The following is a 24,682-nucleotide window of genomic DNA, read 5'->3' on the forward strand; positions in this document are numbered from 1 at the left end:
CCTAAATTGTCTCAAGCACTTCGATTCTGCTTATGCTCCAATCTCTCCTTTAGGGGTATATAATCCTCTATTTTTCTCTAAGTTCTCTTCGATTTTGAGAATGTATGTAATATTCCCTCTAAATAAAATTCTACTAAGGTAAATTCTGATATTTTGCAATTTTGATGATGAACAATTTTGGGCCAAAAACTTAGGAAAAGTGGGTGTGTGGCATCAAATTAAATTTTGGAAGAAAATGGGGCTGCAAACATTAGATCTAAGGAAAAATCAATTGCAAAGTGGAATTTGGGGGCCACTCCAAGAAGGAATTTGAATTCCCTTGAAGAATTCGACTTGGAGGGAAAAAGGGAAGAGAAGGAGGTCGAATTGTGGAGCCCGCAAGGAGGAAGGAGGAGCAACGATTATAAATAGAAGGTGAGGCCTCCATTTTGGCACTTTTTGCCAATTTCAAATCTGAATCACAGTTCGCTTGTGCTGCTCAGCCAAAGTCAACTCGTGCTGCTTAGCACAGAGGTTCTCGGGTGGGAACCTCACCTCTTTTTCAAGGGACTTCGAGTGCTACTCTAGGAGAGTTCCACTTCGTCATGCAGATCAAATTCTGGGGTTTTGAGGGTCATTCCCGTGGTTAATTTTGCTGGAGGTTCGTGGTAGAATGCAGGCCTGAAATGGTGAGGAATTGCGGGCATAATCGAGCATTCTGGGGCTTGCGCAGAGCTGAAGAGACAGGAATTTCATGGGAGTTTGGAGAGGCGTTTACCCAGCACTTGGGCTATATTATTTTCACCTGGGTTTTGCCTTGCTTGTTGGGCTATATTTATTCCTATCTATTTGTACTTTATTCTGCCCAAATTAATAAAATGGCTCAGCATTTTGGTGCAATTTCTGGTGTGTTCTAATATTATGTGTGTCTGTGGAAATTTTTCGTCACACTCCCATATTTTGCTTTTGTTATACCTTAATATTTCCATTAGGAATATTAGGAGGTATTTCTGTTTTATGGCAGAACATATGGCAAAGTGCTCAAAACGAATCAATTAAGTGTCTCTCAGAGTTGGAAGGTGAATCTGTAACCCTTTTCAACTCAAGGAGGCTTGAAATTATCTGGATAGTTCTAGCTCTAACTCTAGGGATTTTGCTTCTGTTCCAATCTCCTCTCCAAATGGAAGTTTGTCTTTTCTATTTTATTTCATTTTGGTCTTTAAAAAGTCTATTATAGTTGATGTTTGCACAAACAATATTGATTGTCGAGTCTTCAAGGTCTACAAGTGAACCAAAGATACTGGACAGAGGGCAGTACAGAGAACTTAAAACTCATTGGGAGTTTTGACTGTAGTAGAGTTTGGCTGGATTATCAAGAATTGCAAGAGATCAGGTCATAAGGAATCATGAGAAGTCTATACAAAACTTCAATCTTCACAGCCACAACAAAAATGCACGAGAATGAAAACTAGGTTACTACCCAAATAGCAATAATCATGGGCACTCTTGTTCAAAGAAGCATCAATCACTGCTATGAAGGCATCATGAAACATACTCAAGAACATGGTCATAAATTTGAGTAAAGGGAGATCAATTAGGGGCTTCAAATAACATGCAGTTAGTCAATTCCAATTGTGAGGGGCTGAAGGTAGAAGAAATTATGTGTTAGCTAGCTGAAGACATGGAAATTGTCAAACCTCATGAATGCAGCAATGGAAGAGGCAGTCAGTCGTTATGCTTTCTATTAAGTTGTATGTTTTATAACATTATTAGGATATTAGGTTTATTTCGTAGAATCTATACCATCAAGAAATATTGGGATGTATTGCCTAAAGATCTATATAGGCTTTCTTATAGATTGGTAGCTGTCACTATTTTTTGTTCTTGTTTAAAAACTCAAAATCATAACATTGATGTGATTCTTCTACAAACTTTGCTACAATTTTTATTAATATAAAATCTCCCAGTTACAGTTAAAAGATGAAGCAAAGGAAGATATAAGCCAATGAAGACAAGTGTCAACTATAGTAGCCTCCACAAGGGGTAGGGTTGGTAGGTAGAAAATCCAAGCAAGCCCAGGAGCAGGAAAGGTGAAAATAGAAAATCCAAGCAAGCCCAAGAGCATGAAAGGTGAAAGAAGATCACTGGAATGCATGAGCCAGAGATCCAAACACAGTTTTAGCATGAATAAGTGACCAAAAATGAACCCTTCACAACAAGCAAGGAAGAGAGATAAATAGATAAGGGAACACTTGAGTTGCATAAATAGTCATCACACACATCATTGGAAGAGTACTTACTCCATAACAAAGAACCTATGTGTTTTAACTCTACATACCAAAAGCGACAGAGCCATACCATTGGGTAAATCAAGAGAAAATAGACCTTTATTTCACAAGAAGTGAAAACCACTCCAAGTAGAAAAAGTAGTGATTTAAGTAAAGGAAAGTTTAAGTAAACTCTTAAAGAGTGTGACCAAACAGATCAGGGACATTTGAGAACCGAAGGGAGGCTTATTGATTGATCAAAAGCCCAACTTTTGCACAAAATCCAAGATTGGTACAATTAATAAGAGATAACCTGTAATATCCCTCTTGGAGAGATTACCCTTGGGATGCAATTTTGAGTTAGGGTTTTCAATAAACACATGAAAGAGTTGTATTTCATAACAGTATTGCAATATTCATCAATCTCTAAAACAGTGAGGATTATTACTGAATATACAAGTAGTATAGTAAAGAATTGAAACAATTGTCGATTCCACAAGCAACCATTATAAGTAGGGTTGATTCAACAAACAAATTACAGACTTACAAAGATTAATAGTCTCCCAATAGGGTTATCAAAACATGGTTTTTAAGCTTACAAACTATAGTCATCCCCCTTGCTACCACAAAATCACATCAGCAGGCCTCGTTGCTACCTTGCACCCTTATTCACCCTTGCTACCTATGCCTATAGTGCATCCGGCACCCTGAATTTACCCTTAAACCCTTGTTGTCTCCTAAACATGACCCTTTAGCCTTTAGGCCACTCGCTCCCTCAGAAGAAGGCTCCTTGGCCTTTCAATGCCTTGAAAAGTTAGATCTAAGCCCTTCGTTGCCTCATAAAGACATATACCAGCCCTTCGCTGCCTCATAAAGGTGAATACCAACCCTCCGTTGCCTCAGGAAGATATATACCAACCCTTCGTTGCGAGAAAAAGGTAAATATCAGCCCTTATCTACTTCAAGAAGACAAACTCCAGCCATTTTCTACCTCAAAAAGGTAGACTTCAGCCCTTCGCTGCCTCACAAATACAGTCTCTAGCCCTTCATTGCCTCAAAAAGAGAATTTTCAGCCCTTCGCTGCCTCACAAATACAGTCTCTAGCCCTTCATTGCCTCAAAAAGAGAATTTTCAGCCCTTCACTGCCTCACAAATACAGTCTCTAGCCCTTCATTGCCTCAAAAAGAGAATTTTCAGCCCTTCGCTGCCTCAAAAAGATAGTCTCCCACCTTTGCTACCTCAAAAAAGCAGATATCAGCTCTCACTGCCTCAAAAGGATAATTCTCCAAGCAAAATTCAGTCCTGTAGCAAAGAAAAGTGGAGAGGTTGACTAGGGTGGAATCTTTCACCACTGAAACCAATCAAAAAAAGAGGCCTTAAAACACTCCAAGAGCCTCAGCCCAAAATAAAAAGGAATAACAATCCATGATGATCATAATGACTCTCCCCCCTTCCTTATATAGTTTCTCTTTGGGGCTTTTCGCTCCAAGTTTCAATTTGAGTTACTTGCAAGTTTCCCTCCATTTGCCCCAATTTAATTTGTATTATCTAATGTTAACTAAGTAACATTAAATAATAATACCCCCTTTTGAAATGACTATAGCCTACAGGGTTAGATAGGCTACTACGTCCTTCCTTGGGCAATTAATTCGAAGAGGACAGTACATAACCCATATTGGTTGGCCAAAGAGACTACTAGGAGCCAACAATTTGACAAAGGAAGGAAAAGACCAAAATCTTGGCTAAGGGGCCCTACCATGGTGCTTAACATCAAATGGGAGACCACAATCACAAGTCTATACCATGGCTTCAATGCATGTGAGCCATCATTGATGGATTGGAGGACTTCATGTCACCATAAGGTGGGTCAAGCATGACTAATGTGCCTTAGAATCTGCACACAACAATATCCAAATGGAATGGTGTATGGTCATTACGAAGTCTAAACTCATGCATTACAATTAGAACATCACATGGTGTTCAAAATATGCAAGAAACACAGAGAAAGAGAGAGTTGTATGTTTTTCCTAAGTTTAACATAAAAAAGAAACAAATCCTTTTCTTTGTTCTTCTATCTTCTCTTTTCCAAGACTCCAGACTTTGGATCTTATTTTGTTTCTTTGATGATAGATTGCTGATTCTAGGCCTTTGACCTCAGAGGATGGATATGTTTTTCATCAGAAGCTGCATCTTCCTCATCGGCACTCCTACTATGTACTGTTTCATAGCAGTCCATTTAACCTATTTATAGTCACTTGTTGCACATGAATAAAATTTCCTTATCCTATCTTAATGATTTTTTCATAAAAAACATAAAATAAATAATAATAAAAATGCTTGGTCATTGCAGTCCAAATTCACCATTGAATTCGACAATTCTTGAGATTCAGCATATTTCGTTTTTGTGCTGCACACAGCGACTAAGATTATAACCACAATCCTAAAGTGCCCTGTGCTGAACAATTTTAAATTGCCTCACAATGTCGATAATCAGGCGAATCAAAGAGCTCGAATGTAACATCCAAGTGTAGATCAAATGCAGAAATCAGGGAACTAACAGCATGCATTAATAGGTCAGGCAATAATTAAACTATCATACATCGTGCTGCCAGTCAGAATCCCATTTCTGGGAGAGAAGGGTGGGGCGGGGGCTGGGATGTGAAAAGTAACTCGGGTTCCCTAAAACAATAAGGAAGCAACTCACTTTGAAGAGGTTTGCAAGACCTTGATGAAGGAACTATTCTATAAATTAAACATCTCGGGATGGGAGGATGTTGCTGGCAGCTAGCCCGTAAGTATTATTTTGATGAAACGAACAGCGGCACTGACAATTAGGGTTATTAAGGCTTTCAAAATTCGGAACGCTGAACAAGGGTTACCTGAACCCTCTGATATTGACTTCAATGCCATGGAAACAGGTCTCTGGAATAAGAGAAAAGGATAGTACCTTGTAAAAGTCTCCATTGTCGTTGGAATGGCGGGGCGATAGAAAATCGTAGTCCTGCTGCCTGGGAGCAGGGGACTCCCCTCCTCCATTGTAGGGGAACTCTTCTTCTACTTCAAAGCCATTGGTCGCCATATAAAATCCACAAACAGCTCTGCTTCCCCTCAAAGCACCCAACGGGTAATGGATATTTTCGAGGGGCTGTTGGTGGCACAAGAGCAAAGAAAGAGAATGGGACGCCTGTCGTAACGATAAATAAGACGCGGGCCTCTAAAGCCTCTGTTCCTCTCTGCGGCTTCGCGTCTTTGATGTTCCTCGGCGAGACAGCATTGATTCTATTTCGTTTCGAGTGTCGTTAGGATCGCCGTTCCATTTACATCATATGCACACAATTAAAAGGCGTTGGTGTTGATTGCATACATATTGCCGAAATACAACTCCCACGTTTTCGAAGGCGGTTTATTATTTTATTTTTATTTTTTTGTTACCATTCTCGGGTAACTTTGGGTGACTTTGAAACGAGGAGGTTAAAGATAGTTTAGGGGGCAAACTGCTTTTTTTTCCTGCCGTCGTTGTTTTTTTATGCAATGCGATAGTTCTCAAGAGTTTTTTAGCTGAATAAATTATTTCAAGAGCGAGTTCCTAATTTCTCAAGAGTGTCCCGGGTAAATAAATGATCTCAAGAGTTAGTTGTCATGATATTTACATGATTGTCTTTGATGTCATTGAAGGCCTCACATTCCAAAATGAAATGTTTTTTAGTTTCCACTTTCCCCGTAGTGCAAAAAATATATAGTGTTTCTCCACAAATTTATTTTGGTCTTTTCCAACGTCATGTTTCACAACGGAGTTGATGAGAGTTCTTTCTTAACTGAGCAATAAGAATTTTTGCTCTCCGTGAGATATTGGCCCCGCTTTTATCCATAACAAAAGTCTTTATCTCTTTATTATTTATGGGGCACATGTTCAAATGAATACTCCATTTACTAAACCATTTGTTATTTCGATGCATCTAAGTCTTCTTTCTTTGCACAATATGTCATTGAAAACAACCTTAGGTCATTTGCCCTCTTTCATTTGCTCATTTTTTTTAAATATCTTATTGGTCACACCATAGCAATTGTTTCAATAGGAGTAGCCCCCACTTCACTTAGCAATATATCATAGGAAACTGAACTTTTGATTTTGAACTTGTTTGTAATCAAGTGTTCCTGAATTTTCTCAATTTGCTTCCAGTGTAAGTCAGATGTATTGTTGGCTCATAGTTCACATCCATAAAGAACCACTGGAATCTTTAAAAGCCCCAAAAGAATTTGAGTGGTCTTCCAATCTCATAACTCTGCCTCTTTGCACGTGTTCTGAAAAGCATAAAATGTTTTCCAACCTGCCTAAGTTCTTTTATTTCTGCAACCTTCCCAACTTAGATTTTTATTGAAGTCAATTCCAAGGTATTTGTAATCTGCAACTTCTTCAAGAGTGTTGCAACTATTATACCAGATACAACTATTTCATAAAATTGTATTCTATCTGTTCTACGTTTTGGATGGTTTTTGACATGTTTTTTGGTGTAATTTGTTCAAAATTCGATAGGGATTTCTTGGAATCACAAGTTTGAGTTGTAAACTCTCCACAATCTAAGTTTCTCATGGGCTTTTGAGGGTGTTGAATACATATATGTAGTCAAAAACTCATTTTAGACAACAAAGATCAAGATTTGATCATACAAAATTTCAGCGAATTCGAGCCAAAAGCTCCAAAACATAACATGTTTAGACAATGTCTTTCATAAATGCCACAAATGGACCAACTACAATATGTATTTGAAGACTTAAACCCACACAATTAGAGAAATAAATTATTCACCATAATATATATATATATATATATATATATATATATATATATGAATTTATATTATTTACGAAATGTTGAAATTTGATGTTTTTCTCTTTTAATTATATAAAAAATGAATTAAAGAAAATAAATAAAAATGGCGTAGTCTAACTTATAACGAAAAGGCATTTTTTCAGAGCATTTTTCTGGTTAATTTTAATCAAAACATGGCAGAGATTTTTAAAAACTTGAGTTTATGTTGTTTAATCTATAGAATTGGAGTGCCCCGTGGGTTTTTCAGGGTGTTGAATCCATTTATGTATTCAAAAATGTATTTTAAACAACAAAAAATCACAATCTTGTATGAGATTGTATTGTCAGATTCCAATGAAAAGGTCATTTCATCTATAAGTTAGACTATGCCATTAAAAAATAATGATGATTGTTGAAATAAATTTCATTATCACATGTTTTACTTTTAAAGAGTAAATTGTATTTATTGATTAGGGTTGGTAAGGAGTCTCACTTTGACTTGATTTAGATGATTAAATGTAAGAATGTGGAAATATAGAATAAAATATTGTATTGTTTTTCAATTTATGTTAACGTGAAATATTGTGATTAATTTTATATTCATAGAAATATATAGAAGTTTTTAAGTCTCTTAGCCAATTATTTAAACAAAGAAACAACCATCTCACTAAAGTTTTTTTTAGGTAAAATGACTAATATCTTGTTAAAATCAACAAAACTTTTTGAATTATCCTCCAACCTAAAACCAAAAACACCCAATCCACTTCTCCTTCCTTGTGCCAATTTTCTATCCCTTATAATTATATGATGACTGAGTGCGTAGAGAGTCATAGCTCTGAAGTAAGAATTCTAAGTTTCAGGTCGTAGCGTAGGAAGAGGCTCTGTAGCTGAGTGCGTAGAGGCCTAGGGTGGAAGTCCGCAGCTGAGTGCGCAAACCCCTACAGATGTGTGCGCAAGGTGGATAGAGTTTGTAATCACTTGAAGATATCAATAAAGAGAAGTATTTTGCAAATGTTGTGTCCTTGTTCCGATTAATGCATCTTGTCATTTTATGCATGAATTTCCTTTATAATGCTTATATGATGCGCGAATGAATGCAATTACATTGGGTAACTGAACGCAAGTAAGAACCTCTGTTTACATGGTGCTAATTGTAATTATCTAATAAAATAAGTAAGATTCTTAAGGTAACTTGACAATTTGTGCAATACGATGCCTTAGTAGCGCGAAAGTATCTGAATCGAAGGTTAGGGTTGCGCAAAGGCCAGCCGTACCCTTTCACGGAGGTATCAAAGGGAGGAATAAGGGGTTAGGAAGACAGAGCCCTAGAACTAAGTGACTTGCGCGAAGGCAGGAATAGAAGGAATAAAATGACATCACGACCATCTCAGAGTATGGAAACTTAGTTCCAGCATCCCCCCATACTGCTTCAGGTGAGACTTCGGTCCGCGCTCCGCGGGCTGATGCCGTAAGGGCCAATAGTGTAGGGATTTGTTTGGCTAACTAACACTGAACCTAGGTCAGGCCCCCACAAGCCAACAAATGGTTCCGTTGTCGAGACCGAAATCTACATAAGAGATGTGTGATGTCATATCACTAGAATCCAACTAAGAAAGAGATCGGAGACTGGTTAGATAGGAAGATCCACGAATTTGCGGCGCAGGAGAACAGAAGTTCGTGACTAACAAAGGAACAGTGGCTGGACAGGTACCTATATACAAAAATACACGAGATCTTTTTTTGTTCTTTTCCGGTTGAGCTATACGAGTGGATTGCAAAGCTAGTAGATAGCCAAGGAAGGTGGAAACTTGACGGTCCCATTGTTTGGACCCCGGAGCTAGTACAGAAATTAGAAGCATCGGAGGATAAGATCGTCTGCGCTATCGATCATTGGCTCAATCGCGTCATAGGAGGATTTGTAACTGAATTTGCAGTTGACACCTCAGTCAGCTACAGAGATGCAGAGCGACGCTTTTTCAAAGGACCACGAGGTAATCACTTGAAATCTTTGAATGCCTAGATTAAAATGTTATTGTGCAAAAAGCGGGTTATGTAGCTACCTTGATGTTCGGAGCTACGCGAAGCGAAAAAACTTACAGGAACGAAGGAAAAAAGGGTCCTGAATATAGTCCATTGATTTCACCTGCGCGAGGTGACGAAGAAGGGATAGCACAGGTTTCTCCACGAAGTGTTATTCAGTTAATAAGACAAGGACTCCTGCGACTACCACCTCCACCCACTCCACCTCCAACTTCACCACCCTCACCAGCAACTTCACCCGTACCACCTCCGCCTCCATTGCAGTTCAGTATGACAAATTCAAGGAAGTTGCCTTTGTTCAAAGGCTCGGGGAATGAGGACTTGGACCAGTTTGGGTTCGTCGTGAATGCTGTGTGGGGAGCTCAAGGCGTTACAGATGATCACATGAAGAAGGCGACATTGGTAAGTGTTGTGCAGGATCGCGCACTAACCTAGTATATTAAGTACTCTAATGATAACCCGAATGCTGGAGTGGCAGACATCCAAACAACATTGAATAAGGAATTCAGTAGGCCTAAATCTGAAGCTCAGTCTATTGTGGGGTTCAAAGAAATTGTGATGCAACCAGGCGAGACACCTTGGGAATTAGATCAGAGATTGAAGTGCAATATTTGCGAAGCTAACATGAACCTAACAAATGGACAACATCGCGAATGGTTTGTGGCTTCGCTCCTGCCACACCTAAGGGTTGCGCTATCACAGCAGAAGATAACGACTTAGGTTGAGGCCTTGGAGATTGCAATGAGACTGCATGAAACACTAATGCAAGATCCAAATCAGGGGGTTTAGTAGATCCATGTGCAATTGAAAAACCTTTGCCTTGAGATACAAAGCTTGAAGTAGGAAAAAACAATTCAACTAAAGGTGCGCGAAGAGGTATGGTGCTTGAAATGCAAGGGTCAGGGGCATGACAAAGACCATTGCTCGATCTTTGCGAACTACCTGGCAAGAGGAGGGTCGATGCCTTTAAGGCTAGAAGCTCAGGCAAGACCAAGTGTGGGGCCTGCATTGTGGTGCACTATATGTCAGGTAGCAGGAAAACATGCCACGAATAACTGTCATTTGTTGCAGAAGTTTGTACAGACACCGCAACAACTGTTCTGCAACTTTTGTAGGTCGGTAGGGCATGATGAGCGTAAGTGCAGAAGCTATGAACTAATGATGGATAAACTCTCACCTATAGGGTTCAAGCAGAAATGCGGCCCCCTGACCAGAGCGCAGGGATGGCGCGGATGAGGCCGAGGTGGAGGAGGACCTGGCAGAGGTCGGGGACAGTTGATCTACTACAATTGCGGAGGACCAGGACATTATGCCCGCAATTGTACTAACCCAACACGTCCATCATGCAAGTATTGCACTCTGTTTGATCACGAAACGGAAGACTGCCCTACGCTAATAGCAAGGAGACGTGACAAAGGGGCACTACCCCCTCAGCGAACTCAAAACCTGCAAATGATGAGGTATGAGCCGCGTGAAGGGGATCCGAATGTGAATATGGTGCTTTGAAGTGGAATTACAATAGGAGATGATAAGGGGAAACAACCCGAAGATAGTACATGAGTTCGCAAAGCTCCGGCAAAGGAGGCTGAGTTCGATTTAGAGCGCTCACATGAAACATTCATGGAAGCAAAGAAGAGCTTTGTTGAGGCCTCCACCTCAAGAAGCAAGGATAAGCCTGATAAGGAGATGGACCCTTATATGCTTACAACCTTCCTGGAGACCTGTATGAAGTTACCGCGCGATAGCAAGGCTTTGAAGGGGCTACAAGAGCTTATAAACAGATGTGCCAGAACCACCCCCAGTGATCCGCGCGTAGTACGAAAGATTGGTAAGCATAAAACAAGGACAAGACGGGAGCTGAGGCTGACCGCGTAGATAGGAGAGTATGAGATGGATCAGGTTATCTTGGACTTGGGGTCAGACGTGAACGCCCTACTAAAACAGAGTTGGGAGCGGATGGGGAGATCCGTGCTACAATGGTCTCCGATTCAGCTCAGGATGGCGAATCAGCAGAAGATCATCCCCATGGGGCAGCTACAAGGGATGACTGTAGATATTGAAGGCGCAAGCGCGCTAGCTGACTTCGAGGTAATAGAAATTGTGGATGATAGCAACCCCTATTCTGCGCTCCTTGGAATTGTTTGGGCTACTGATATGAACGGGGTAATCAATCTAAAGAAGCGAAAAGATGATATTTGAGAAGAAATCACTCCACGTAATAGTACCCCTAGATCCTACTGAGGGATTGCGTTATATTGAACCAATCCGAAATTATGAGAGCGATGACGATATGGACTGTATCTATAAGACAACAGTGCGAGACCATGATTGGATAAATCTAATAGCGGAAGGATGAATTACATGGGATCGTGAGAGTTCCTGCACCTCAGACTCTGATGAAGAGTTAGAGCACTGGCAGAATCGGTTACATGAAGTAACTACACTAAGTTGTAACATGATGACCCGGTCGTTGCGTTGTGTGTCGTCAGAGGTAAGAAATCTGCCCACTTATGATGGCTTGAATGATGTAGATATCTTTTTGGATGCATTTGAGAGGGAGGTACCAGAAAAGCAGCGCTTCCAGGCATTGGACTAGGCACTACGCGCTACGCCCGCAAGATGGTGGGGTACGCATAAGGGAAGCTTTGATGATTGGCACGAATGTAGGAGGATGATGAGAACACGCTTTGGGAAGCTGAAGATACGGATGACAAACAAGTATGATGGGCAGGATGACCCGTGCGCACACTTGGCCAAATGGACTCAGGCTTATGGAGAGAAGCCCCAACCTGAATGGGTGCACTTGTTCTGTCACACCCTGGATGTCGTCCCGATGAATTGGTACATAGAAACAGAGCTCCGCCATGGTACAGGTGAATGGGATATTCTGCGCGAAGGATTCATAATGACATTCAGTTTTGAAGATGGGTTTGACTGTATTGACGAAGCACTACAAGAGGTGAAAGCAACAATATTTAGGATACCGCAAGATCCTTTAGACCTGATTCAACCTGAGTGGGCTACTCAGCTGAGTCACACGCTAGAATGCTATAACGTAACCGCTGAAGAAGAAGATGAGGATCCGCGAAAGATTAACATCCCTGAAACAGAAGGCCACCGCGAGGTTGAAGGACCGTAAATTGAGAATCTTGATATAACCACGCCACTGAAAACAAAGCAAGTAAACATTGGTACAGAGGCAGAACCCAAATTTGTAAAGGTTGGAGATTACTAGGGCGACACAACGATGGATAAGGTCGCTGAATTGTTCTGCGAATACCAGGATCTATTCCCTACCAAGTTTACAGATCTAAAAGGGATAATCGGGGACCTAGGTGTTACGAAGATTACGTTGAAGCCTGAAACGAAGCCAGTTAAGCAAAGACCTTACCGTATAAGGAGAAGGTTCGCTTAGAGTTAAATAAGATGCTCGTGGCAGGCATCATTGAGCCTATGGAAGAATCTGACTGGGTAAGCCCGATGGTGGTACCAGAGAAGAAGTAGAAGGATGAAATAAGGATATGCATGGATCTCCAAAAATTAAATGACGCTTGCATACATGATCCTTTTCCGACTTTGTTCACTGATGAAGTGTTGGACAATGTAGGTGATCATGAAGCATATTCCTTCATTGATGGGTTCTCTGGGTACCATGAAATCAAAATCGCGTCGGAAGATAGGAGCAAGACAACCTTCACGACTGAGTGGGGTTGTTTCCAGTACACTGGTATGTCGTTTGGATTGAAGAATGCGCCTGCGATTTTCTCGCATGTAGTCGTTGCTGCGTTCAAGGAGTTTATTCAAAAGTTCCCAGAAGTATACTTTGATGATTGGACTGTGTTTAGGCTGGTAAAAAGCCATGTGGCAAGCTTGTGCCTGATGCTGGATACTTGTCGAAGATACCAGATCGCGCTTAATCTGAAGAAGTGTTTGTTTTGTGTTCCTTTTGGGACCCTGCTGGGTCATGTGGTTTGCAGATAGGGACTGATGGTAGACCTCGTGAAGATCACGGTGATACTAAACTTAGAGGCACCAAGGAGTGTGAAACAGTTGTGCGCTACCATAGAACATATGGGATATTACAAAAAGTTTATCAAAGGCTATGCCCAGATCACCGCGCCTATGGAAAAGTTGTTGAAGAAGGATGTCACATTCTGCTGGAACGAGGACTGTAAGAAGAGCTTGGATGTATTGAAAGAAAAGATGGTCACCGCGCCAATTTTAGTCTTCCCGGATTGGAAGAAGGAGTTTCATGTACATGTCAATGCGTCATGTATAGCGCTAAGAGCAGTACTAACACAGGATGGTGGAGAAGGTGGTGGGCTCCAGTATTGTAGCAATAATGCTACAACTCCTGGAGCTTCCTTCTCTAATTTTATCAACCCGGTAGTTCGTAACAAACTTGGAAGCGACGGTGCTGTATGCACAAGTACTAGCTCTTGTCGCAGCTGTCACTTGGTCAACTGGCACAAGTCCGCTAGGGCTCAAGCCAACTTCTATATGTTCTCAGAAGAAGCTTTTTAAGTGATGAACGAAAGCTATCTCAAAGGAAATTATCCTACTTTGCAAGAGTGAACTGAAAGCCAACAAAACATGGAAACCCTAGTAAACCCTAATTTGACCAGCTTAATCCTTACGATGCAATGGTGGGAATGCAACTTCTAAAAATGATGCCATTACTTCTAGTGAGATGAGATGCATGGGTCTAAACTACTTTCTTCTGAAGAGAACATGTTTTTGTACTTTTGCTCAAGTGGTTGGAGTTATTATGACTGTGCTTCTTACTGGGTCTTGACTGTGCAGGGGTAGATCAAGGGGAGGAAGGCTTGGAAAAGGTCAGGAGGACTTCTGAGAGGGTCTAAGGGATCCCTTACATCATTCCACAGAAGTTCACAAAGTTCAGATGCCTGGCAACCATGTTTGCAAGCTTCTACAGGATGTCTGCAGGGGATTCTACAGGAAGTTCAGGATTTCTACAGGAAGTCTGCTAACTTCTACAGGATGTTCTGCAATAGGATTTTTGGGTGATGGGTGAGTGAATGAGCTGTAGGGGTGGATAGAGAGGTAAGAGGGGAGCTTGCGATGGCTTATGGACGGAGAGATGAGATGGAGAGGGAGTGTGTAAAGCTGGTTGGTCTAGAGGAGGGTAGAGGCAATGGAAGGCCGAAAAGATAGAACAACGTGGAGGATAAAAGAGTTGGGAGGCAAATGATTTAGCTAGGAGATAAGTAGATGGCTCAGGCACGGCTCAGAAGGATAAGGAAATGATAGAGTGGTGCTGCGCAGTGTAAATGAAATAAATCACCCGTGTCTTACACAAAACCGAGAATTCATCAACCTATTCTAACTGTTTTATTAGAAACCAAAGAACAGCAATGTAGTTTAAGAGAAAATCGTGCATGGTGCTGAAACAAAGAGTTATTCCACAAGATCTAAATGCATGGACACTTCTTCAACTGAAAATATTACGTTAAAGCTTGCATGAGCATACAAAACTGTGTTTTTGGTGGGTGGCACGGGCTGCACTTCCGGTCCCCAAACGGAGATGAAAGTGAGGGTGCATTCAACCCCTTTTTTGGAACTCTGATTAACTCCAATCCTTACTCTAATCTAAACTACTGAAAGCAACTATGTTCATAACACTAACCTATGTAACCACACCAAGAAATCTGAATCAGCAAAGTGTGTTTTCAAGTGTATGTAAAGGAAAAGAAATATAATGATGAACGAAAGAGAAGTAACAATACAAAGAAAGGAGGCCTATTGCTCTCAGATTGGACCCAACCCTGAGAGCTATAGCTCCTCTAAGAACTCAGAACTGAACTTGAATATGCCTGCCTTTTATTAAAAGATCATAGTCATAAGTCTAACAACAAGCCAAAAATGGCTTACAAAAAGCAAAACAGAGCTATAGCTCGTAATTCAGAATCTGCAACAAAGGTTCAAAAGTCCCCATCGAAGGCTACAACCTCAATATTTATACATTATGAGGGCCAAGCTGGCCTCCTAAATTAGTGGGGCTTGGCTGACCAACTAAAAGTAAACTATTGTTCCCTTAGAATCCGTTGGCTGCCTTCTAGCTCGGTGGTGATAGTTGTTGGAGCTCGGAGTTGAGGTGGAGATCACGAGGAAGGCCATTCAAGGCTGTGGACAACCTTCCTACAAAACCGCAATGCCACCTTGGCTGTCTCCTTGCCTCCATCTGCGTGGTTTTTCTCCATTTAATGTCAAAAAACCTGAAATAAACATGTATTAGCCACCTAGGAATAGTGACTGCCCTCCTTCCTACAAATAACATGAATATACTAAGAAATGATGCATAAGTGATAAAAAATGAAGGGTTGAGCAAGGGTAAGTAGGCCAAATGAGCCCAAAATGTTTCCAAATTTGGGGCTCATCATCACCCCCCAGCTAAAATATTTGCTCATCCTTGAGCAACTAGTCCAACTCCTCATCCTTCATTGCCTTTACTGCCACCCTTACATCCCAAGCCTCTGTAGTAGTGTCCTCCTTGCTGATATGGAATCTAGCCTTTCTGTTCACCTCTTCCCACTGTTCATTATCAGCTTCCTCTGTGCTGCCTTCCATCAATCCTAGCAGCAGTGGTGGGTTTAGTTTGAGGCCAATCCAGCTGGCCTGGAGGTTTTGCATGGATTTCTTATAGAGGGACACCCGTACTAGAGCTTCCCTCATCCGAGTTGGGGTATGATACTCTCTGATTTTTAGACTGTGGGCCAAGGTATTCCATCTGCGGGTGCAAGCTTGGACAGCGTTGTCTCCTAACAGTCTCTCCATGTCCTCAAAATGCGCTATGGCTTGGGCCTGCTGATCCATATATCTCAATGAAGCTTGAGGGTCAGTGGACAAGTGTTGGTGTGCCGAGATTAGTGCAACTGGATCCCCTGGTTCTGCTCTAATTAGCAATGGCTCATTCAGCTCCCGGTTCATGACCGCTTTGGCTTCTGCTGCTCTTTTGTCCTCATGGTTCAACCATGAGGCAAATGCCATTAATTGCATATCTCCCAAGGCCGTATTGGGATCCCATGAAATTACATTAGGAAGGGCCAAATTATGGAGGTAGAACTCCGCTAATTTGGCCTTATCCTCTGATGAACTAGTACTGCATACTTCAGTGAACTGCTGTGGGTCTTGGAGCTGAGAGATACCTCTTTGCGCCAAGGTATTGATTTGAAATTGCAGCCATTGGTCTTTCAGGTACAGGCCATAGGATTTGGCCGGCTGTCTGCATTGTATAGCATCCATGGCCCAACTGGTCATGCAGGCCAATTGTGCCTCTTTCTGCTGCAGCTGTTGTCTGAGAGCTTGCACCTCAATTTGTGCTTGTTGTTCTGCTTCCTGTAGATGCAAGGTTGGCTCCCCAAGACCGGTTTGTAGTTCCTTTTTGCCTTGCTGTTCTACTGTGGTGTCATTGGAGGGTGTACTTGTTCCTGTCCTCAGCTCCTGTAGCTGCAATCTAAGCCTTTCGTTTTCTTCCTGTAGGAACACTCTTTGGCAATTTGCCACGTGTTTAGCCATGGCTAATTCACTTCTGGCCTCCTTAAGTTGCTCTTACAAGGGGCCTATGTCCGCCACACCCTTTGACTTGGCTATTTTCATCCACGTGTGTGTACGTACTCTCTCTTCCTCCAATGCAAAGAACAGTGGCACAGTGAATTTCTGAGGTATAATTTTGCCAGCCTCTAAGAAGTTGTAATATGAACTCAGACTTGGCTGAGGGCTAGGCTCTGGAATGCGCTCTTTTTCTACTTCTCTTGGTGGCTCTACTTCGCCCTCCCTCGGTGGTGATGAGGGTGCTTCTCCTTCCATTCTCTCTGTTTCCTTAAGTCGGGCTAAGGTTTCCTGTAGAGCATCCTCAGCATCCTGTAGCCGAGCTTTTGAAGCCAGTTGGTCTAACCTTTCTTTCCAAGTAGTTTTCTTCAGGCTCCCCCTCTCATAGGTGACTGATATCCTTGAGGGGGACCTCTCCTTGGGCGAAGTAGGGGCATCATCTATAGTGATCAGGCTGCTGGACGGAGGCTGTGGCTTGCCTGTCTTTATTCTCACACTTTTCCTAGCTTTAAAATATAGAGGGGTCTCCCTCTTTCTCTTCTCCTTTGGCTTAGGAGGTGTGCTGAGGGCGGCCAGCACAGCTGTTGCCTCCCTTGCAAGAATGTCAGCTTTCTTCTCCTTGGGTTTCGCTTTCTCAGGGCTTCCTGTAGAAGACCCTTTTTCGGTTGATTTCGGGCTTCCTGTAGAAGGCCCTTTTTCAGCTGATTTCGGGCTTCCTGTAGAAGCCGGTTTCGGTTTTCCTGTAGAGACAGGTGGCACCACTTTAGATTGCTTTGCTGAGGGTGTTTTACTTTTCAACTTGGTCGATGCTGCTGTTGAGGTGCCTTTGCTGACGTGGACCTGCTCAGCCTTGTCCACTCTGCTTTGTAATCTTTTCTCTCTGGTCGTCAACATGGGTGTGTCATCCTTCTCTTTGGCACCATTTTTCTCTTGTTTCTTCTCTTGCTTTTTCTTCTGCTCCGTGGTCGTGGTCTTCTGGCCTTTTTCTTTCTTCCCTGCAGGCACTGACTCCTTCTCCTCACTGCTAGATGAACCGAGCTCTTCGGTCAACATCTTTACATCACCATCCTTGGTCAAATTTCTGAAGGCTTCCCATGAGAGAGGAACCTTGTATGTGTGGAGCGCATCCTCCACGAGGAGTTTAATGAGTCCATGGTGTGCTACCTGGTCTGGTGTGCCTTCTTTTAACTTGGTGGCACATTCAATCATAGACTGTAGTAGAAAGTAGGGGATACTCAGTTTGTTTTCTACAGGTAGGTCCATCTGGTGCCTTAATTCCGTGAGTAACCGAAAATGGTACCCATATACAATGCTAAAACGACCTTCGCAGGTGATGTACTTCATAATCTGCAGACTAACTTCACTCCACAGTGGCAGTAAGCTGGTTCTACGAACCCCATTTTTATCTTCTGAGAATTCCTCCTCTGGTGGAAAGAATTCTTTCTTAGCCTTCTGGCCCAGTTTCCTTTCTTCTTTATCCCATGGTAATCCCATTGGGAGCTCAGTAACTCGGCTGATGAATTGTGGGGTGAGTCTGAGACTCAAACCCCTGAAGTTGACGGTGGCCAATGTTTTGGATTTCGGCTTCAGAGCTTGCAAAAACTCCTCGGCCACCTCATCGTCATAGCCCTGCAATTTGTCGCAGAATGACATCCATTGCGCTTGCGTGAATAGCTCCACCACCTCAGGATTCTCTCTTAACTTTGTTGAATCGGTTGGTTCCCTTCTGATGAACCCACCCGGCATGGTGAAAAAAACTGCTGCGTTAGCTGGAGGTAGCGAATGCGGAAGAAAATTGGCCGACTGGGACAGAGCGTAGAATTACGCCTCTGTCACGCATACAATTCACGAAAACTTATCCTCGAGGACCTTAACACAGCTTAATTATACTGACATCCTGTAGGACGACAATTCATGCAACGGCAGACAATACTTGCAAATTTTTTACGACCAGACTGTAGAATGTCGACTCTGCCACCCTCGAAACCAATTGCATGGAAAGTTCAGGCTTACCTTTTTAATCCGCCACCTTTTGACGTGAGGAACCCAATTTCCTGTAGAAGCAGCGCACGAATTCTGGAGGATACTGCAGTGGGTCTGCGCTCTCTGTGCTGCTTAACAGGCGTTCGAACGGCCGAAGGCTTGGAGTGTCGAGCTTCAGAGGAATCTGGATGCTCACTCGACCTTCAAACAACGAATGATAAATGCGTGGGGTGGCAATCTAGCCGATTAGATTTGAATCCGGCAGAATCCGTGGCGCGGGGGTGAGCTGTCCCTGCCGAACCGTTGGACGACGTCACTCCATCATTCTTCTGCAAGTTCCCTTACTACCGCATCATTCCCCGCAGATCCGCCGCCGTCATTCTGTTACAACTCATTTCTCCCCGACTGGATGGCTCTCACGTGTGCACTGCCCGTTCCTTTTGCCACGACCACCGCTTACCATCCGACTAGACCATCTGACTGGTCGACGTGGCGAGTCGATTGGCCATACAACCTCTCAACCCATTCACTTCACACTTGCAAACATTTTCAAAGTAAAATTCATGCAATTCGACGGAAGAAAGGGTCGAGGCACTTACCTGTGCGGCCGCGACATGATTCTTCGGGCTTTTGGATGATGATGAGTAGGTTTGTTTGCTGCTGCTTGATTGCACAGGCCCGGAGGTTCTTCTCCACAGGCCGCTGACGATGAATCTTATGATTCGGCTGCATGTGCCTGCGTTTTCATTGCATGTTGCAGGCGCTTGAATGGTGTACACTCTAGTTGGCTTAACTGCTACGGGACTCCTGCAGGATGTCCTGTAGCAGTTTTTCCTCCTCGGGTGCATGCTGCACGATGAAGACAGTGGCCTCACGATCATGCTCACAGGGCTCTTGGATAGCTGGGATGGATATGGTATGGCATCTCAGCGTTTTTTCATTTTAAAAATTGCTTTCTCTTGATAACTCAATGATCTGCTTTGATGGTGCAGGTATCTTCATTGCATGTCGACAGGGGTGGTAGAAGGAGGTGACAGCAGTGTGTGAGGGAGAAGATGGTAACTTGCATGCGTCTATACCGGACCTTGGTCGTTAGATCTCCTCATACAATCAGTTCTGGGCCGTCCAAAACTTCTACAGGAAGTTTCCTGTAGAAATACAGAACTTCCTGTAGAAAGTCTGTAACTTCCTGTAGAAGACTAAGCTGTGATGAAATCGTGCCCATACCTTGGAGAAGATGAGTATTCTTGGAGGAGGTGCTGGTGAGGTCTCCTGGCAGCATGATAAGGATCCTTGACTTTGAGTTGAGAGACCTCCTCTCCTTCATAGAACAACTGCAACCTGCATGCATTTCCACATTATGAACTTGCTGTCCCTGGCTTTTATGCTTATTGTTTTTTCTTTCTTTGCTCTTCTTTTTTTTTTTTTTGAAAGATAGCAGGGGCGCCTCAATGAGGTTTTCACCCTTGCCATCTGCCTTAAGCGCATCAGAGAGGTTTTCACTCAAGGATCTTTTTTCAAATCTTTTTTTTTTTTTTTTTTTTGGAAAGACAATAGGGGCGCCTCAATGAGGTTTTCACCCCTACCACCTGCCTTGGGAGCCTCAGAAAGGTTTTCACCCAAGGATCTTTATTTATTTATTTATTTTTAGATCTTTCAGGGTATGCCCAAAGCAGAGGCAGAACCCTTCTCTATGACCAACACTGGTTTCTCCACAGTTTTGATGAACTCCTGTCTTGAGAGAGGTTTCCTGTAGATCTTCAGTCGATGCCCATTGACAAGCATGGGGATGGCCTCCTCATCAATGGTCCGAATAAGAACAGATCCATTGTCATGACATTTTTCCAATGCATATGGTCCCAGCCATCTGGTTCTCAGCTTCCCCTTGAAATCTTTGTGCCTGGAGTCATACAACAGTGCCCAATCTCCTGGCTGGAATTGCTTGTCATTGAGGTGTTGGTCATGCCACACCTTTCTCTGAAGTTGAACCACTTCTGAGTGAAGGAGGGCCTGCATTCGGTGCTCGTCCAGTCCATTCAGCTGCAGTAACCTTTCTTGTTGTGCATGGCTGAGATCTAGGTCCAGCTGAGCTGCCATCCTCAAAGTGTTGTATTCAAACTCAATGGACAACAAAGCTTTCTTCCCATAGACCAGCTCATAAGGTGTGAAGCCGGTTGTGGTCTTCCAGGTGGTGTTGTAAGCCCATGTGGCCTCAACCAGGCGATCTGCCCAATCTTTCCTACTGCTGCTCACCACCTTAGTCAAAATCCCTTCCAGTGCTTTGTTGGTGACTTCCACTTGCCCATTTGCCTGTGGATGATAGGGGGTGGAAGTCCTATGCTTGATTTTGTGATGAGCTAGTAAGTCTTCAATTAAGTTGGATGTGAACTGGCTTCCTTGATCGGTGACTAGCTCTCTTGGGTAGCTAAATTTGTAGAAGATGTTCTCTCTTAAGAACTCAGCCACCTTCTCTTCTGTTGCTGCTTTGATTGCCTTAGTTTCTGCCCACTTTGTCAGGTAGTCAGTGCACACAATGATGTAAGACCTTTGCCTCGAAGGAGGGTTGATTGGACCCACAAAGTCCATACCCCACTTCTCAAATGGCTCAAGAGTCACTTGAGGTTGGAGAGGCATCTCATCCCTTTGAGTCGGTTTCCCCATTCTTTGGCATCGGTCACATTCGCTGATATACCTTCTGACATCATGATGAAGTGTGGGCCAATAGTATCCTGCCTGCAGGATTTTGAAGGCAGTCCTCTTTGTTGCAAAATGTCCTCCACAAGGCCCATCATGACAGGTGAGGAGGATATCAAAGACTTCCTCCTCCCTTACACAACGCCTTAAGATCTGATCAGGGCCAAGCTTGAACAGGTTGCCCCCGATCCAAGTAAATGAGGCACTTTTTCTGATGATTCTGCTATTCTCTCTTGCGGATAGGCGTGGAGGGAACTGTGCTGAAACAAGGTAGTTTGCTATATCAACAAACCATGGAGAGAGTACTGAGATTGCAAACAGATGTTCAGCGGGCATCTGGTCATCCACTGTTCCATCCTCATCTGCAGGTAGATCCAATCTAGATAAAAAGTCAGCAACAACATTTTCTTTACCTGGTTTGTCAACAATGGTCAAATCAAACTGCGGCAACAAAAGTAACCATCTAATAATACGAGCATTCACATCTGGTTTATTCATTAAATATCTAATTGCAGCATGATCAGTATGTACAAAAGTTTGATAGCCAGTGATATAATGTCGGAACTTTTTCATTGCATGGACCACAGCCAAGAATTCTTTCTCGGTTACAGTGTAATTCAGTTCTGCTTTGGACAAGTTTTTGCTGACAAAGTAAATGGCATACGGAAGTTTTTGTTCAACTTGTCCTAAGGCTGCCCTATGGCTTTGTTCGAGGCATCAGTGTGGATGTGGAAAGGTAGGGCCCAGTTGGGACCTCTCAAGATTGGGGCAGACACCAACTTGTCCTTTAATTCATTCAAAGCCCTCTGACACTCGTCAGTCCATTTAAACTCCACATCTTTTGCCAACAAACCAAACAATGGTGAGGCTAGCTTGCTGAAGTCTTTAATGAATCTCCTGTAATACCCCGCTAATCCTAAGAAACTCCGAACATCCCTTACCTTTTGGGGAGGTGGAACCTTCTTGATGAGAGCAATTTTGTTAGAATCCACCAGTAACCCTTGGCAAGAAATGGTGTGGCCTAGCACGGTCCCTTCAGTCATCAGGAATTCACATTTTTCAGGACTAAGGGACAGGTTCATCTCAATGCATTTGGTTAGGAATTTTCCCAGATTGGACAATGATTCCTTGAAGTTGGACCCATAAGGAGTGAAGTCATCCATATAGATTTCCACCGCATCATGGACAAGCTCAGAAAAGATGCTCAAGACGGCTCTCTGGAAGGTAGCAGGAACATTGCATAGCCCAAAGGGAAGAACTCGGTAGGCAAAGGTACCCCAAGGACAAGTGAAGGTGGTTTTATTTTGGTCTTCCGGGCTGATTTGGATTTGGTTGTACCCGCTAAACCCATCCAGGAAAGAGAAAAACTTCTTTCCTGCCAATCCATCCAACACTTGATCTATGAAAGGTAGAGGGAAGTGGTCTTTCTTGGTAGCTTTGTTCAGCTCTCGGTAGTCCACACAGATTCTCCACTTCCCATTTTTCTTGGGAACCAACACCAGAGGGGACACCCATTCGCTATCTGAGATGGGGTAGATGAATCCGGCATCCAACAGTTTTTGCAATTCTTCCTTGACAATGTCCTTAAGGGCTGGATTCATTCTCCTCTGGGGTTGCCTAACCGGTTTACAATCCTCCTTGATGTAAATGTGATGGGTATAGACCGAAGGATGGACTCCTTTCATCTCCTTATAGCTCCAAGCAAAAGCATCTAGATGACTGGCCAACATACTACACAGCTCCTTCTCCTGGGAAGGAGATAGGGAGGAGCTGATCTTTAACGTTCTCTCAGGGCCGAACTCCACATTCTTGACTCTGGGAGTGACAGGGTTGGTTGCACAAAGGTCCACTAAGGTGCTGGCTTGGGCATCCTCCACCAATTCCTCTAAGGATAGTGCACTGGGAGGTGGATTCTGGATCAAGGTTTCAATCAAATCATCCTCGGTTGGGGGGCCTCCCCTAGTGGTGTCTAGGGTGCACAAAGGTGTTGAGTACACCTCATCTTCTTCTCCTTCCTCCAACCAAAGTGGTAAGTCACGCTCTAATGAGGGTTGGGCATGAGGGTATAGGACTAGCTGCTTGGACATAGGACCATTTTTGATGGTTATGTTTCCTGCACGGCAACTTATGTAAGCATCTGCAGTGGCTAACCAAGGCCTTCCCAAAATAAGAGGATATCCAGTGAGCTTTGCCTTTGGTTGCAGCACCAAGAAATCTGCAGGATATTCCCAAGAGTCAACAGAAACCAAGACATCCTCCACAATCCCTTCGGGAGTCACGGTGGAGCGATCTGCTAGTTGCAGGACTGTCGAGGTCTTCCTCAAGGAACCCTGAAGGTTGAGTTTGAGCATGGTATCCCTGGTCATTACATTAATGGCAGCCCCCAGATCAATCAAGGTGTGAGGTATGATGGTGCCATTGATGTGGACATCTACTACAGGACTCCCAGGATCTAGGTACTTTGGGCAGATGACTTGTCCTAACATAAGGTCAGACAGTTGTCCTAAGACATTGATGGTTGAAGCATCCCTCTTTCGCCTGCCTGGGTGTTTGAAACACTTTTCCTTAACCAGTTTGTTGTATATCGGTACATCTTTGATGGCTTGGAGAAGTGGTATTTTCACACACAACTGCTTGAGCTCTCCCAGAAGCTCATCCTCCTCTGGGTTGGGTTGTGTGGTGGTTGTTAGTCTCTCAGGAAAGGGTGGAATAGCCTTTGGTTCACTTTCTTGTTTGTCTTCCTCGTCCTCTGGGGGAGGAGGTTGGCGATCCGGAAGAGTCTTTCCAGATCGAAGATTGATCTCCTGGATCTCCACAGCATAGGTAGGGCATGATGTTTCCCCAGTGTATACCTGCTGGGCCTGTCTGTTGTTGGGGTTCGGGTTCGGTTGAGCAAGCACTTGAGGTTGCCTTGGAGGAGCAGGAGGTAATGGTTGCGGTTGAACTGGTGGTGGAGGCAAAATGGCGGGAGGAGTGTTGTACTGGGGCCTCCACCCCGACTGAGGTGCATTCCACTGAGGCTGTGGCTGGGCATGTGAGTGATATGAATGAGTAGTGGGTTGAGTATGGTACTGAGGTGGATAAGACCATGGAGGGGGCACAGACCAAGAAGGATGAGTAGGGGGACCCCAGGAAGGCATAGGAGTATATTGGTTGGGGCTGTAATAAGCTTGGGGTGCCCCTTGCATCCCCTGCTGGTAAGGTCTAGGTCCTTGTGGCCTCCTTTGGTTGAGGAAATAGAGAGGTTCAGTGGGGGCTTCTGTCCCTTGATACATGGCTTTAAGCCCAGGTAAGGTTGGACATTGATTTGTGGGGTGGTCCTCCTCACAAACGAAACATA

At 43.4% G+C, this 24,682-nt stretch overlaps 1 protein-coding gene across 2 annotated transcripts in view; it reads right to left on the reverse strand.

Moving 5' to 3' along the window:
• Positions 1-5,596, reverse strand: part of LOC149168849 (splicing factor U2af large subunit B-like) — a 149,699-nt gene extending 144,103 nt beyond the window's left edge. For both annotated transcript variants that reach the window (XM_089428447.1, XM_089428446.1), the window contains exon 1: positions 5,194-5,596. In XM_089428447.1, coding sequence (XP_089284573.1) covers positions 5,194-5,325 — 132 coding nt within the window. In that variant the 5' untranslated portion in view covers positions 5,326-5,596. The remainder of the gene's footprint in view (positions 1-5,193) is intronic.
• Positions 5,597-24,682: the final 19,086 nt, after the last annotated feature.

This window comes from Pinus tabuliformis, chromosome 4_2 (assembly GCF_031772625.1).
Source record: "Pinus tabuliformis cultivar Carrire ecotype Pingquan chromosome 4_2, CPIR1, whole genome shotgun sequence".
NCBI lineage: Eukaryota > Viridiplantae > Streptophyta > Pinopsida > Pinales > Pinaceae > Pinus > Pinus tabuliformis.